Raw genomic sequence first — 18028 nt, forward strand, 5'->3', positions numbered from 1 at the left:
ACATTCTTCCCCCCTTACAGAAAATTCGTCCTCGAATTTTTTTTACACAAGGCAGAATAAAGCACATGCTTATACATTGAACAGATAAGGGTACTTGCTATGCATGTCCCGTTCTGACTCCCAGGTGCACTCTTCCACTGACTGGCTCCTCCACAAAACCTTAACCATAGGGATCTGTTTTGATCTTAGCTGTCTCACTTGGTAGTCCACTATGGCTACAGGTTGCTCCTCAAATGCCAAGTTCTCCTTTAGTTCTATTACATCCGGCTGTAGTACATGAGAAGGATCGGGAATGTATTTCCTGAGCATGGAGATGTGAAATATGGGATGAACGTGAGAAAGGTTGGGTGGTAGCTCCAACCGGTAGGCAACTGCTCCAACTCTATCAGTAATCTCAAAAGGTCCGATATACCGAGGTGCCAACTTGCCCTTCTTTCCAAATCTCATGACTCCCTTCATCGGAGAAACCTTCAGGAATACATAGTCGCCTACTGCAAACTCCACATCCCTCCGTCTGGGGTCTGCATAACTCTTCTGCCTACTGAAAGCTGTTTTCAATCGTTCCCTGATTAAAGGAACTACCTCTGAAGTGTACTGCACTAGGTCTACATCATGCACCTTCGCTTCTCCCATTTCCGTCCAACACAGAGGAGACCTACACTTTCTTCCATATAGTGCCTCATAGGGTGCCATCCCTATGCTGGAATGGTAACTGTTGTTGTAGGCAAACTCCACCAAAGCTAGCTGATCATCCCATTGACCTCCAAAATCCAAAACACTCATGCGAAGCATGTCTTCCAGTGTTTGGATTGTCCTTTCGGACTGTCCGTCTGTCTGAGGGTGGAAGGCCGTACTGAAGTTCAACTGTGTGCCAAGTGCCTCCTGCAACTTTCTCCAAAATCGAGAAGTGAACTGGGGCCCTCTGTCAGATATTATGAAATCCGGAACTCCATGCAATCTGACTATTTCTCGAATGTAGAGTCGGGCGTACTGTGCCACAGAATAAGTAGTCTTCACAGGCAAGAAGTGAGCTGATTTGGTTAGACGGTCTACAATTACCCATATCGAATCATATCCTCGCGTGGTACGAGGCAACCCAGTCACAAAATCCATAGTGATCATTTCCCACTTCCATTCTGGGATAGGGAGCTCTTGCAGCTTCCCTGACGGTCTCTGGTGTTCAAACTTCACCTTCTGACAAGTCAAGCACTTGGACACAAAGTCTGCTATGTCTCTCTTCATGCCATTCCACCAGTAGCTATCTTTCACATCATGGTACATCTTGGTGGAACCTGGGTGGACACTGTACAGTGTATAGTGTGCCTCTTGCATGATTTCATTTCTGAGATTGTCCACATCGGGCACACATATCCTAGAACCTTACACTAGGGCGCCATCATTAGCAAATCCAAACTCACCACCTTCACCTTGCTGTACTCTTTCTATGATTCTCATCAGTTGTTGGTCTCCGTGCTGGGAAACTCTAACTCTGTCCCGCAAGTCTGGCCTCACTGAAAAATGAGCCAACAATACCCCCTCATCTGAAAGATCTAGAATTAAACCTTGATCCATTAACTCATGTATTTCCTGAATCAACAGTCTCTTCTCTGCTAAAATGTGCGCCAAACTGCCAGAGGATTTTCTGCTCAAAGCATCTGCTACTACATTGCTTTCCCAGGGTGGTACTGGATGGTGCAATCATAGTCTTTCAGAAGCTCCATCCATCTCCTCTGTCTCAAGTTTAAGTCCTTCTGTTGGAAGATGTACTTCAAACTCTTATAGTCGGTGTATATCTCGCACACTTCACCATACAGGTAGTGTCTCCAGATTTTTAGAGCAAAGATTACAGCCGCCATTTCCAAATCATGGATGGGGTAGTTCTGCTCATGCCTCTTCAGCTGCCTTGAAGCATAAGCTACTACTTTTCCATTCTACATCAAAACACACCCTAGGCCAACTCTGGAGGCGTCACAGTACACGGTGTATCCTTCACCACTCATAGGTAGTGTCAACACAGGGGCGGTGGTTAGACACTCCTTAAGCTTCTGGAAGCTCTTCTCACAGTCATCTGGCCAAATGAATGGAACATTCTTCCGAGTTAACTTAGTTAGGGGAACCGCTATCCCGTAAAAATCTTACACAAAACGCCTATAGTAGCCAGCTAAACCAAGAAAACTTCGCACCTCAGTGACTGTTGTAGGTCTAAGCCAATTGGTTACAGCTTCAATTTTCTTGGGATCCACTTGAATACCTTCTCTTGAAACCACGTATCCCAAGAATGAGATGCTTTCTAGCCAAAATTCACATTTCAAAAATTTGGCATATAGCTGGTGCTCCCTCAAAGTCTGCAACACCATCCTCAAGTGCCACACGTGTTCTTCCTCGGTCTGAGAGTATACCAAAATGTCATCTATGAATACGATGACAAAACGGTCCAAAAATCGCTTGAACACCCGGTTCATCAAGTCCATGAAGGCTGCTGGTGTATTAGTGAGTCCAAAAGACATCACCAAGAACTCATAATGACCATATCTTGTCCTGAATGTCGTTTTGGACACGTCCTCATCCCTGATTCTCAACTGATGGTAGCCTGATCGCAGGTCTATCTTGAAAAAGAATCTAGCCCCTTGGAGCTGATCAAACAGATCATCGATCCGAGGAAGTGGATACTTGTTCTTCACAGTCACCTTGTTCAGCTGTCTGTAGTCAATTCACAACCTCAATGACCCATCTTTCTTTCTTACAAATAGCATAGGAGCGCCCCAGGGTGAAGTGCTCGGGCGTATGAAACCCTTGTCCAAAAGCTCCTGTAGTTGCTCCTTCAGCTCTTTCAATTCTGCTGGTGCCATCCTGTAAGGTGGCATGGATATGGGATTTGTACCCTGAACAACATCAATGCAGAACTCTATTTCCCTTTCTGGTGGCAACCCTGGAAGCTCTTCAGGGAAGACATCCATAAATTCTCTGACAACAGGAACATTTTCCATGCTGACACCTTCTACAGATGTATCTCTCACCAATGCCAAATACCCTTGGCATCCACGCCTCAACATTTTTCTAGCGCTAATCGCTGACACCAAATTATATGGAGCCACGCTCCTGTCACCATCAAAGCTAAACTCTTCCACACCAGGTATGTGGAAATACACCTTTTTGTTCCTGCAGTCTAAGGTGGCATAATGAGTTGCCAACCAATCCATCCCCAAAATTATATCAAAATCCATTACTGATTGAGGAACTAAGTCTGCTGGGAGGATCTTTCCATCCACTACCACTGGGCTACCCAGAAAAACCATATCTACATCTATGTTGTCACTAAGTGGGGTAGCTACCGATAAAGGACATTCTAAGGTTGTAGGGTTTCTACCCAATCTCATGGCAAACACAGGGGAGACAAATGAGTGCGTAGCACCCGGATCTATCAAAACACGAGCCTCATAGGAACAGACCAGAAGAATACACGCCTGGCGCATTTGAAGCTTGAGCATCCCGGTGGGTCGGGGTGAAAACTCGAGCTTGACCCTACCCCGAGTGGCGTAACCACGATCGACTTCTACCTCCTGATCTGCCTCCAAATCCACGTCCCCCTTGTCCTCGGCCCTGTTGGCCACTAAACTGACTGCCTGCCATGCTGGAAGCACCCGGATACAACTGGCGAGGAACATTTGCAACAGAACCCTGTGACCCCATCTGTGGCTCACTGAACACGGGGCATTCCCTAGCAAAGTGACCTGGTTGGCCACACCTGAAGCATACTCCTGAACCCATCAAACAAGGTCCTGAATGTCCTCTTCCACACTGTGCACAAGGTGCCAAGGAGGATCCTAAACCAGACCCAGAACTGCTGTACCCCGAACTGTGACCACTGCTGGATCCGTACCCTGGTCTGAATCCTCGGGATTTGTGTCTAAAACCACTCTTCTTGTTCCTACTTCTTCCTCTGAAATTACTCTGGCCACCACTATCTGGAGCACCCATATGGGGAGCACCTAAAGATCCCTCTGCTCTGTTTTTCTTTGCTCTTCCGCTGTCATCTGCAGCATAGCTAATCTCTATCTGTCTGGCTCGATCAACTACCACATCAAACGACTGATCAGACATCATGGCCAGGTTTGCATACCTCCTGTCAAGCCCCTTTAGGAACCTCTTCATCTTCGTAGTTTCTGTAGCTACAGCTGTAGGGGCATACCTGCTCAACTCAAGAAATTCTGTAGCATATTCATCTACAGACCTGCCATTCTATCTTAAGGCCTCAAAGGCCCACTGCTTTTGATCCCTGAAGCTTTCTGGCACAAACCGATTGATGAACAGTTCCACAAACTGAGTCCATGACAAACCCTCCATCCGAGGTAATATGTAGTCATTCATCCATTGTCTAGGCATAGGCCCCATGACATGCTGCATACACTCTATTAGTCTTTTATTAGTCAACTGCAATTCTGTTCCTGTCTGTCTGCAGGAATCCAAAAATCGATATGCATCGTCTGACACATCATAAGTACCAGGCACCAACTTCTTGAAATTTATGATCTGTTTGTAAGGTTCTCCTCTTGGTGCGGTGGATTGCTGCTGCTGTGGAGGGTGGACCATATACTGCGCCATCATATCGATGGTCCTCTGCAACCCAGCTAGAGTAGCTGCCATGGGGTCCATGGGACCCTGTGCCATGAAAGACTGATCCTGAACTGTTGGCAGCTGCTCTTCTACTTGAGCAGCTCTAGGCCTCCTACCCCGCCTCCTGGCGGCGCCTCATCTTGTCTTGACACCTCGTCGAGCACATCCAGTTACAGTGCGATGGCGGCTCTCACCTTCTACGCATTTTCCTGAAATTCAGCAGCATTAGCCCACAAAATTCAAAACAGCATGTTACACAGCTCTATAGACTCATATTTATACATAATTATATGAAGCAGAAACTAGAAGCAAAGATGACAATGCAAGACGAATGTGGACCCTATTTTTCTGCATGTGACTCCTAGTAGACTCTTCCCAACACTTTAGATGAACCTTCCCTAAGAATCTAGAGCCTAAGCTCTGATACCACATTTGTCACGACCCAACCTATGGGCCGGACCGACACTAGGACCTGGGCCAGCCTAAAGCCCCCGAGGCCCGTAGTAAGCCTAACTATTCATTAATCCAACTCTAAGGCCCATTTGGGCCCAATATCAAGAAATCAACCGGACGGAGTCCGGCCATAAAGTGGACCTTTCAACGGGGAGTTTTTGGCTCACCCGACCTGTAAACAAAATATATCATCAATTGGGGAGCTCAGCTCACCCTCCACATACTCATCAGCATAAAAATAAATGGGAGCTCAGCTGCCTCATCCAATCCATTAAACAGGCATATCATTATATGTTTACAGGTCCAACATGATAATAATATTACAGACCAAAATCAAATAAATACTTCTAACACATGCGGAAATTCTAGGAGTTAATAAAATTACACGAACATTGATAAACAACCTGCGAGGAAAGGAAGCAGGTTAACCTCAAAAATATCCTCCTATGGCCTGGAAAAATATTGAACAGGAGTGAGCGTTCGACTCAGAGAGTAAAATATCAATTTTAACCATAATCTCTATAACTATCTAAAACTAATGCACCCTGTAGAGTGAAATGCAACATCAACAACATTTTCACATCATAACATCAAAAAGGTAATTTGGAGCACTCACACACACCCAGTAGTATCAATCATAATATATGGGAGCTGATCCCCTATACAGCTCTCTTAAATCCAACCTGGTGCCAGCGAAGAACTCAAGCCGGACTTTCGCTTAATAAACCAAATCGGGGTCCCAGCGAAGAACTCAAACCGTGTCTACCCCGAAGGACCGGGTCCCAGCGAAGATCTCAAGCCGTGTCTACCCGTCCTATCCATAGTCCACACCACATCACACGCACGCCAACGCACGCACACTGCTCCAAATTACCACAGCAACATACATGGCACTTTCACAGTTATGAATGCAACATAAATCGTGCCTAAAGTTTATCTACATAGATATATGCATATAAGTGATGCATGGGCATGCTTGAACATATAATAATAATGAAATTACAATTAAAATTAATATTTTACTCACAGACTTGACAACAGTCACTGTGGTGGCTGGGCGGAGGAAGAAGGCTTTCCCGGCTCACCTGACAATTACATTACAATTTTTAATATAAATGACTCAATACAATCAAGAAAAGACCAAATACGTCCTAAGTCGTGCCGAAAATCCGGCAGAGTCTCCCCTATACCTAGGACCTACCCAACCTGCAAAAGGGCTCAAAACACACTTCTATATTCACAATCCATATATCCACGACTCAATCACATCACACAGCCCCTCTTGGGCCCATCAAATCAATCATTCATCACAATATGTAAAATTTTAATTTAGTCCTTATAATTGATCATTTTTGCAAAAATTGCCCAAACAAACTCTAAAAATTCTAAAACTTTGCCCCGCTGTCCTTAGCAATATTACTAGGCTATTGCCAAAAGAATTATAATTTTCTGAGCTACCACGAATATTTTATGGATTTTTAATCCTATCTAAGCACTAGAAAATTACGAAAAAGCAAGGTTCGGGTTTACCTTTTCCGATTCCGACTTCGGAGACGCGCTCGGGACGTCTGACAATGGGGGGTAGCCAAAACCTCAGTCCAATTCGAAGACTTTTCCGGTAACGGGTCTGTCTGGCCGGAAATTCACAGACCCGGTCAACTGTCGAATTTCCGCTAATTGAGGATACCTACACGAAGCCCACAACACGGGGGTTAGTACATAAATTTTTTAGAATTTTCTAAGCTCATTTAATGCTCGGAAAAACACTGCGAAATTACGTGGGACCCACCGAAAAATGGTGTCGGAAAAATTCGAAATTTATGTCGCCGCGAAGCTCTCGACGAGTGGAGCGCTCTGGTACTCTCGGTTTTCTCGTGGGATTCACGCTTTGCGAGAAATCTAGCCCGAAAGTCAAAATGGGCTAAAATTTCCCAGGCAAAAATTGGACAAACTGCTAGATGGATTTCGGCGTTCTTGGTGTCTATGGAAAGCTCTCAACGGGTAGATGATTTTAGACACAAGACCCGGTCCGATTGGTGGTCGGATCGGCCGGATTTTGGCCGGGAAGTCGAAACGTCGCGCGCGCGAGGGAGGGGAGTTCGCGCGCGTTTTCCAGCCGTTTGGGGCGGCGGCCGGCCAGGGGAAGGAGGTGGGACGGCCGCGGTGAGAGGGGTGGCGGAGGTGGGTGGTGGCGGGAGGTGGGTCAAGGCGGGAGGAGAGAGAAAACGGGAGAAAGAGAGAAGGAGGAGGAGACGCGCGCGGGAGGAAGAAAAAGGGGAGGGAGCTGGTCCGATTCGACCGGTCCGATCCGGCCCGGTTTGATTCGGCCGGTTCGATTCGAAATACAAAATTTTAAATTTTTACTCTGCCTCGGGACCGAAAACGAGGTCCAAAAATTTCGAAAAAATTTCAGAAAACTCAGAAAAATTCGTAGACTCCAAATATATTTTTAGTTTTGCCACGTGGTCTTTAAATTAATTTTTAAAAATCATCAAAGTTTATATTTTCGGAAAATCGAACCCGATTTTTAAAATCTGAAAAATCTCAAATAATTTCATAAAATTTAAATAAAATTAAAATACCAAAAATACTCATAAAATAATAAAATTTAAAATTTTGGGGTGTTACATAAAGTCTATAATTCATGTAATTTAATTTGAAATTCATTTATTTATTTTATTTTTATTAATTTAAAAATTAAATAAATAAAAAATCATTTTTTAAAAAATAATGTAAAATAAATTGTAATATTTAAATTAACTCAATTATATTGTAAAAATTTTTTATCTAGAAATTTATTATTTAGTTCACCTATTTTAACAAAGTTAATTATTTAATATTTTTATTTGAAAAAATATATTAATCAGTCTTTATATTTTATTCTATTTACTTTTTGATCTATTCAATCATTTTAGAAAATAAATATATACGGTCCATAAATTTTCTAAGTATTAAATTATTTAATTCTTATAATAGTAAATTACCTCTCATTTAAATATGCTGACTAATAAAAAATTTGAATTAAATATATCAAAAAGACTACATAGTAAAAAAAATGATAATATTAAATAATATATTTTAAATAGTTAATTTATTTAAAATAAGAAATTATTATCTCCATCTATTTATGTGTTGCATGTGTTCCTATATCTATAGCTAATTCAACCTCTAACTTCTCCTTCTTTCGCTTGAGCATGCGAGTCTCTTCTAATTAAATTAATTTTTTTTAACGTATGTTACGTGTTATTATAATTTTTGTATAAATTTATAATTTATTTATTTTTACATTATTTTTTATAAATTTTTTTACATATAAATATAATATTATTATAATATAAATATATATTTAATTACTTAAATTAAAATATTAATTTTAATATTATTTTAATTAATTATATAAATAAAAATATCTATCGATTTAAGAATTATTAATTTTTTATTTAATCATATTCTTATAAAAGTTATGTATTATATTGTAATAAAAAATATAATAACATTTTCAAAATACCAGAAGATGTTTAAAAATAAAATAATAGATTCAAATTAATTCATTAATTAAATTAGTTCAAACTCAATTTTTTTTTTTTAAATAAGTTTAATTTTTTATATATTTTATTCTAATTTTTCATGATTTAAAATAATATTAATTAAATTGTATAATAGATTGCATAGTTGGATTAATGTGAAAGAAAATTATTTATAAATTTTGAAATTTTATATTGTTATATTGTTTAATAAAAATAATTTTAAAACATATTTAATATGTTAATAATTTAATATATTTAATAAGTATTTTTTATTTATATATTGTATTATATATGTTATAAGTATATTATTATTAAAATATAAATATAAATTTAATAATACATTTTTAATTATTTCATAAAAAACATATAAGAATAAGAAGCCAATTTTTTTTTTATTCTTCTATTCGTATTTTTTCTATTTTTATTATTTTAAAAATCTAAATTTTTCTAAAAACAACTTCCATTATTATAACTTAATTAAATAGTATTCTAAAAGTGTTTTCTTATAATATTTATTTGACCTCATTTGAAAATTTTAAATTAAATATGAATATAAACTCTTTTCCAAATATGTAATTATAAAGTAATTGTAATCTTTCTTTTTTTACAATTTCTAAAATAATGATGAATATTATATGTAAGTATTTTTAAAATGGGATTTATAATAAATTTATAATTTATATTAATTAGTATTTTTTGTAAATAATATAAATTTATAAGAATATTTTTTTATATTTATATAGATTAATTGTTTTTTTATTTATTAATTTCTTATTTTAATTAATTACTTCTCATAAAATTTTATATTTAATTAAAATTAAATATAAATAGAATTAAAAATTTTAAATTTATATAAATATTAAAATTAAATTAAATAATAAAAATATATTTATAATTAATTTAAAAAATAAGAGTATTTTTAATAAAATTAATTCATATTAAATAATATTTTTATAAATAATATAAATTTATAAATATATTTTAATTGGTTTAAACGTTAGCCTTCCCATTCATACATTCATATATATTATAGTTCAAAAGGCGTTGCATGTGTTCCTACATCTATAGCTAATTCAACTTCCAACTTCCCCTTTCCGTGTTGCATGTGTTTTTATATCTACAGCTAAGCCTGAGCAGAACTCAGTTCAAATCAAAAAAATTAAATCAAATTAAGTTAATTTGTTTCAGTTTATTTGGTTTTAAAATTCAATCGATTCGGTTCGGTTCGGTTCAGTTTTACATTATAAAAATTTTGATTATTTCAGTTCGTTCAGTTTTGAAGAGAAAAAAATCGATTAAATCGAATCAAACCAAATAGTAATTTATATATTCAAATTAAACCAAATCAAACCAAATTAATTTTTTAATTGATTTATTTTTATGGAAAATTTATAAATTATATTTAATTATATATATATTAATCGTTTAATTTCATTGATTAATAGTTATTAGGTTCAAACCAATGTTAAAATTAGTCCAAATAACTTAAAAATCAATTCTAAATTAAAAAATCAATCAAAAATCAAAATCGATCAATTTAAATTGAACCGAACCAAAATAAAGCAATTCGATTCGATTTGATTTTTCACTTATTTCGATTCGATTCAGTTTCCAAAATTTAAATTTTGATTTTTATAATTTAATTCGATTTGATTCGGTTCGAACCGAATGCTCACCCCTATCTACAGCCAATTCAACAGCCAACTTCCTCTCTCATTTAAGCATGTGAATCTCTTCTCATTAAATTCAACGTGTGTTCAACGATATTATATTTATTAGATAAATTTATATTTTATTTATTTTTATATAATTTTTTATTATAATATAAATATTATATTTAATTATTTTAATAAAAATAATAATTTCAATGTTATTTTAATTAATTATATAAATAAAAATTGTATTAATTTAAGAATTATTATTTTTTATTTGATCATATTCTTATGAAAATTATGTGTTATATTATTGCCATATAATATTAACTTAATTATAAACTTAAAAGTAATATAATAAAAAATAATATTTAAAAAATATAAATAATTAAAATATTTAAAATTAAAATAAATTAATAATAAATGTAAATTAACTCATTAATTAATTCGTTCAAATTTTATTATTTATTATTTTTTAAAATAAATTTAATTTGTATATATTTTATTTTAATTTTTTGTAATTTAAAATAATATTAACTAAATTGCATAATAGATTGCATAGCTATATTACGATGAAAGAAAATTATTTATAAAATTTTAATTTTTATTATATTATATCTTGAAATTTTATATTATTATATTATTTAATAAAAATAATTTTAAAATATATTTAATATGTTAATTATTTAATATATTTAATAAGTATTCTTTTAATTATATATTGTATTATACATATTATAAATATGTTATTTATTAAAATATAAATATAAATTTAATAATATGTTTTTAATTATTTCATAAAAATAAATAGTCAATTTTTCTTCTCCTCAATTAAATAGTACCCTAAAAGTGTTTTTTTATAATTCGTATTTGACGTCGTTTTGAATTTTTAAATTAAATATGAATATTAACTCTTTTTCAAATATGTTGCTATTAAGTGCAATTTTTTTTTTTATTTCTAAAACAATGATGAATATTATATGTAAGTATTTTTTAAAATTGAATTTATATGAAATTTTTAATTTATATTAACCAGTATTTTTTAAAATAATATAAATTTATGAGGATTTTTTTATATTTATATACATTATAAATTTATTGTATTTTTATTTTTCACTTATTAATTTCTTATTTTAATTAATTATTTTTATAAAATTTTATAGTTAATTAAAATAAAGTATAAATAAGACTAAAAATTTTAAATTTATATGAACTCTAAAATTAAAAATTTTAAATTTATATCAATATTAAAATTAATTTAAATAATAAAAATATAATTATAATTAATTTAAAAATGAATGACATTTTTAATAAAGCTAATTTATATTAATTAATATTTTTTATAAATAATATAAATTTATAAGTATATTTTAGTTGGTTTAAAAGTCTGCCCTCTTTTATATATATATATATTATTTTTTGTTTTTCATTTGTTAATTTTTTATTTTATTAATTATTTCTCTAAAATTTTATATTTAATTAAAATTAAGTATAAGTAAGGGTAAGAACTTTAAATTTATATAAATATTAAAATTAATTTAAATAATAAAAATATATTTATAATTAATTTAAAAAATAAATAGCATTTTTAACAAAGCTAATTTATATTAATTAATATTTTTTTATAAATAATATAAATTTATAAGTATATTTTAGTTGGTTTAAAAGTCTGCCCTCTTTATATATATATATATATATATATATATATATATATATATATAATTTTTTATTTTTCATTTATTAATTTTTATTTTATTAATTACTTTTTATAAAATTTTATATTTAATTAAAATTAATTATAAATAAGATTAAAAATTTTAAATTTATATAAATATTAAAATTAATTTAAATAAAAAAATATATTTATAATTAATTTAAAAAATAAGAGACATTTTCGGCAAAGCCTATGTTTCTCTTTATCCCACATTTGTATTTATATATAATATGGGTTAATTAATATTCATGTTTTTATTTATTTTAATTAATTAAACAAAATAAATAGTTCATTTTCATTTTAAAATTTTTCTTAAAATTTATTAGCTTTATTATTTTATTTAATAATTTATAAAGGTTATTCACAAATAAAAATTTATATGAATTTACTAATAAATTTTAACTTAATGAAACTCGAATTATTTTAAAATTTATGAGATCTCAAATTTAAATCCTAATTAGAGTCTATTAAAAGAAAAATAATGAGAAGAAGGGGAAATATTATTATTATTATTATTACATGATCTTCAAGTACAATAGAAGAGTGCTAAAAATTATTCCAAAATCTGCAGTCAAGCCTTACTCCACACCACTTGATTAAAATAATTAACAACGTACTCATTTAATTAATCAGCATTATCAACCCCGTGCTCATTCAAGATCACCTTGGAGAAATATACCATTATCTTTTAGCTCACATTTAAGCTTTGTCACTTCTTTTTCCGGCAAAATCACTGTCACAACTCTTCCTTCCCCGTTGTGTTTTTCACTGTCTTCCGGCCGTGGAAGCACAAAAACGGCACCTTCATCTCCGACTCCTTGAATAGTATAGTGTACGAATTTCGGTTTATATTTATTCCATTCGAGTCCATATAAATTAGCCTTTTCAAAATCAACAAATGTCAAATTTGCTCCATATATTATATAATCGATCAATCCATTATCTTTCTCTACCATCTTTTCGATTTGATTTCTCTCGTCTGATGCTCGATCAACTAGCAAATTTGCCAATTTCTTCAAATCTGAGTCTTTGATGGAAAAATCTGCCTCAACAGAACTTATAATCTGAGTGTTGCTTAAAATCCCACTTTTTGGATAATTAGGATCCTTTTTGCAAATTGTCACTAATTTGGGCTCATGCTCTTCTCTAACTTTGGCTATGCATTGCCACATTATGGCACAGAGAGACTCAAACAATGGAGCTTCTTCAATAGGATTCTGACCCCAAATTTTTGAGAGAAAGTGAGATACCTGCAAGGCAGTTAAATAGATTGAAAATGTTTCCATTTTACAGTTATTGGCGGTTACCCAATGATCCCCAACCGGGTCGACCCGCTTCAGTGAAAGAGGTTGTTTTGCATGTTCTGAATGTTCAAGCCTTTTGGGTGATCTTCTGATTTGCAAAGGCCCATTGGACTTGAGACCAGCAAGAAATGGGCTCCATTTGTTAAGGCATTCAGAAGCAGAAAATGGGTCTCCAAGTACATGGGCCCAACTCAAGCCCAGTGACATTCCTCCACATTTGAACTTAGTTACCTGTAAAAAAAAAAGGGTTAGAAGAGCGATGTTCATATTATATAAATCGAACTTACTCAAATTGAAAGGGTGTTTGGCTTAACTTGTGAAAGTCAAACTAAATCAAATATATAACTATGAGCCCACTCAGTACCTGTAAGTAAATAGATGGAGAAAAGGATAATTCAGGACCAATTGGCTGATGGTAAACAAGCAGGTTATTGAGGGAAGAATCCTTCGTTTCAAGCCATTCATCCACCGTCATGTCACACTGTGCCTCGATCACCCTTACACCACAGTCATTACACTTCATGTATGGCCTGCCGGTGATGTCCGATCGCCGGAACCGCCCACAGGTCATGTAGAACTCATTAAACCAGTAGAACGTACTTTCCTTGATGCGCATAATGTTCATCCCTTGTGTTGCTTCACTACTGAAGAAGTAGACACCTTTCAGATAGTGAAGCTTCATGGCCAAGTCCATCCCACTGGGCTCATACATCACGTCCGAACCCGTAACTCGTCCCGGCCCGACCGATGAAATCTTGATGTTATACACCAAGTTCTGGTCATTGCAAGAAACCATGGTGGTGATGGAAGACTTAGTCACAGAGAGAGAGAGAGAGAGAGAGAGAGAGTACGGTGCAAAATTATGAAGAGGCAGAGGATTATTATATTGGGCAGACGAGTTTTCAAGAGCGTTGGATATTTAATTGGAAGTAATTACATGCATGCTAGTTCTGTTGGGTGCCCAATTAGCTTTATGCTTCGATCGAAAATTTTTATTCGAATTCTATCTATCATAAATTTAAAATACAAGATATATAATGAGATTAAATAAAAAAAATTTCCACTGCAATATTAATGTCTTCATCAAGATGGTATTATTATTTATTGAGGTTAATTTTTATTTAAATAATTCATTAGTTATTTATAATAACACATAATTTATAATATAAAATATTTTCGTTTTTGTAGTTTTTAATCTTCTTGAAAAGGATACCTCACATGTAAAGGGTATATGCGCCCTTACTTCTTATTTATAACCTCATTAAGGCTTGATAGTGTGGTTGAGGGATTAGAAAGTCAATTTAAAATTACTTTTTTTTTAAATTATTAAAAAAAGTTCTATTTTTTTTTACTTAAAATTTTTATGATTAAAATATATTAAATTTAAATTTAAAAATTTTCAATGACCAATGCCGATCAAAATGTAAGAAGAATGAACTTGGAAATTTGCAGAGGTTTTGTGGTTGCCCACTCTCTACCCACAATAATCAGTTTCCTTAGAAGGTGTATGGTCCAATTCTCCAATGGTGAAGGCAATCAACGAGGCATGCATGGCCGTTCCCAAAAAAAATTATAAAATGAACAATCTCTTATTATTTCTGTATTTATTCTTTATATATTCTGATTTATTTTTTAATTTTTAAAATTTTTTTACACTTATCAAGCGCTGAATATCATCAGAAAAAAATGTTTATATATATACAAAATTCAATGTTTTTCTAGGAATTTTAAAGACACCTCCCAACATCAATTAATTGTATTTATGATTTGTACAAATACAATGAGAATTAATTAATTGTATTCATCAATGCATGATAATGATTTCTACAAGGTGAATTAATTTATCATAACCCATATATAGGCAGGGGAGAGCAGTTTTCGGTTTAAACTAAAAAATGGAATCGAATCAATTGAATTCTTTTTAATCGGTTCGATTTAGTTTATAATTTTGATAATTTTAGTTAATCGGTTTGGTTCGGTTATTTTCATAAAAAAATCAAAAAATTGAACCGAACCGAAATTATTAATATATATAGGAAATAAAAAAATCGAACCAAATTGAATCGAATTCGAATCGAACCAAAATCAAAGAAAACTGAACCGAACCTTAAGATTTTTGAGTTTTGATTTCTAATTTTTTTTTGTTTTTATGTTTTTATTATTTAGATTTAATGTTAAAAATATGAAATTTTATAAATTTCGGTTTGATCGGTTAAAACCGAACAGAATCGATATTTATCGATTCGATTCGGTTGAGTTTTCTCTTATCAATCGGATTGGTTCAGTTTTTAAAATTTTTTATTTTTGATTTTCGATTTTATCAGTTCGGTTCGGTTCAGTTCAGAACCGAACCGACCGTTTGCACACCCTTATATATAGGTACTTCCATTAACTATAGCCAAGCTACCTAAATCTGTTTCTAATTAATTTTAGACTATAGTTATAAATGAAAAATTTTAATTCTTTTAATTGATTCTTAAGTTTGACTCATTTATTTTAATTAAGAGTTTGTAATAAATGGAATTAGAAAATTTTTGGAGCTGAGTCACTTTCCAATCCTTCAAGTTAGGTGTGGTATATGTTTGGTTATTGACATATTTCTGCCAATATTAATTAGTTGAATGCAGGGCAGGCTGTGCATGATTTCTCAGCTTTGAATGGAATTGAATAATCCTAGTTTTGAAAAAGAATCATTGCTATGAGAGTTAAATTAACTTATATTTTTCCTGTTTTGTTTTGATTCTGATTTTTTACTGAGAATTATATTAAAATAAAATCTGAATTAAATAAAAAAAAAGATTTATTACGTATGTTTTCTATGTTTTTTTAGATATATTTTATAATTTTAATAAAATTATATATATATATATATATATGTAAACTTAATTTATCTTTAATTATAATTTAATATTGTATTATATAATTTTTTTTATTTTTTTTTTAAGATAATTTATCTTAAATACATTAAATTATTTTATAATTCTTAATTATATGACTAAATTACATATTAGTCATATAAAGTACTTTTAATTCTTAATTATATATGTATCTTTTAGCTACAGACTACATAATTAAAAGAATATGTAAAAAATAATATAACATTTTTGTTAAGAAATATATTTTTTATGTTAATATTATTATTATTATTTTAATATTAATATTATTATTTTTGTTGTTATTCTCATATTAGAAATTTAATATTGTATTTTATATTTTAAAATAAACATAAAAATATTGTGATTTTATATGTAAAAAAATAATATTTAAAATTAAATTAGAATCAAAATTGAAATAAAAATAAAACTAAAATCATACCATAATTATTTAGAACTAAATTAAAACCGAAACTATAATTAATTTTAAATTTAATTCTTAAAAATTAAAGAATCAATCAATTTCAATTTCCATTAGTATTTCCTGTAAGTGTCCATTTGAAGTGAACTATTAGTTATGTCTTGTAGATATGGTGGTTAGAATAACATTTTAAAATTAAGTGATTAATCATTTAAAATTATAATTAAAATATTTAATTATCAATTTTTAGACTTAAACTATTAATTACCGACATATGATTGCAAATAAAAAATTATAATTAAGTCACAAAATACTGAGATTTTTAAGTTTTTTTTTTCTAAATTTTTTAAAATTTAAATTCTTTATTTTTTTGGAGAAAAATTCTTGATTTGTGCATTTTAACAAGAACGCCAAGTCATTTCCCTTTGTTTATTTCTAGGCTCTATGCTCAGGGCTCTTGCTAAGTGTGTATATATATATATATATATATATATATATATATATATCAAATAAAATTTTATAATTTTATTATTATCACTTACTAATATAAGGCTTTAATATTTAAGGTATATTTAATAAAAAGTTAAAGAGTTAAATATTATTTTTATAAATTTTAATATTTAAAAAAGTAATTATTAACTTAAATCCTAATGGTTAATATTTAATATCTCAATAAAATATAAATAATATGATGAAAAATTAATTTATTTTTAAAAAAAATATTTAAATAATATTAATAAAAATTAAAAATTATAAGAGTAGTAATTATCTCTTATTAATCTTATATTAAACGCCCTCTTAATTTAACATATTATTAATAATATTCAAAAGTCTAATGCATATTATTTTCTTTTTTAGTTATATTTTTATCATTAATAATAATTAGTATATTAAAAAAATTTTATTGATTTATTATTACCACTCATTTTTTTATTTTTAATAATTAACATAATATGTTAGTAATAGTGAAAAAAATTTTTTTTTTTAATAACTCTTGTGTATATGCTCATTTATTTTTTATATACTCTTGTGTAAAAAAAGAAAAAGTTTAATATCTGTCCATTTTTTTATTCATATTTTAATGAACAATTTAGCAGTAAAAAAATATAAAAAAAATTGTTAAAATCAAATTAAAATAAAGAATCTATCTTTTTTTATTGAATATAAGAACACATAAACTCATGATAATTTTATTAAAAAGTGCTGACTCTTATGAGTTCACACACATCCATACACAAGCACGTGTTGATAATTAATGTATTGATGACTAATGGACGAATATTCAGGTGTACGTCTACTTCAAAATATAATATTGCTGTGTCAGCTAATGTTACGATGACATTTGTCCTTTATCTCAGGACTTCATAAAAAAAATTCCAATTTATAATTTTATGTAAGTTAGCATCAATCAGGCAAAGTGAATCTGTTAAAAAAATCATATAAAGAGAATCGGAGTCGAGAGAAGGAAAG

General features: G+C 31.2%; 1 protein-coding gene across 1 annotated transcript; it reads right to left on the reverse strand.

Annotated features, from left to right (window-relative positions):
* Positions 1-12442: 12442 nt before the first annotated feature.
* Positions 12443-14130, reverse strand: LOC131179193 (protein ECERIFERUM 26-like). Its single transcript, XM_058145285.1, has 2 exons — positions 13629-14130; positions 12443-13495 (listed from the first exon to the last, which is right to left on the reverse strand). The coding sequence occupies exons 1-2, from the start codon at positions 14058-14060 to the stop codon at positions 12611-12613; spliced, it is 1317 nt and encodes a 438-aa protein (XP_058001268.1). The 5' UTR covers positions 14061-14130; the 3' UTR covers positions 12443-12610.
* Between the last annotated feature and the right edge of the window lie 3898 nt (positions 14131-18028).

Source organism: Hevea brasiliensis, chromosome 4 (genome assembly GCF_030052815.1).
Source record: "Hevea brasiliensis isolate MT/VB/25A 57/8 chromosome 4, ASM3005281v1, whole genome shotgun sequence".
NCBI classification, from domain to species: domain Eukaryota; kingdom Viridiplantae; phylum Streptophyta; class Magnoliopsida; order Malpighiales; family Euphorbiaceae; genus Hevea; species Hevea brasiliensis.

Coding starts and splice junctions, on each gene's coding strand:
- LOC131179193 (XM_058145285.1), bottom strand. CDS start 14,060: ATGGTTTCTTGCAATGACCAGAACTTGGTGTATAACATCAAGATTTCA. Junction 13,496..13,628: donor CTCCATCTATTTACTTACAG/GTACTGAGTGGG, acceptor TTTTTTTTACAG/GTAACTAAGTTCAAATGTGG.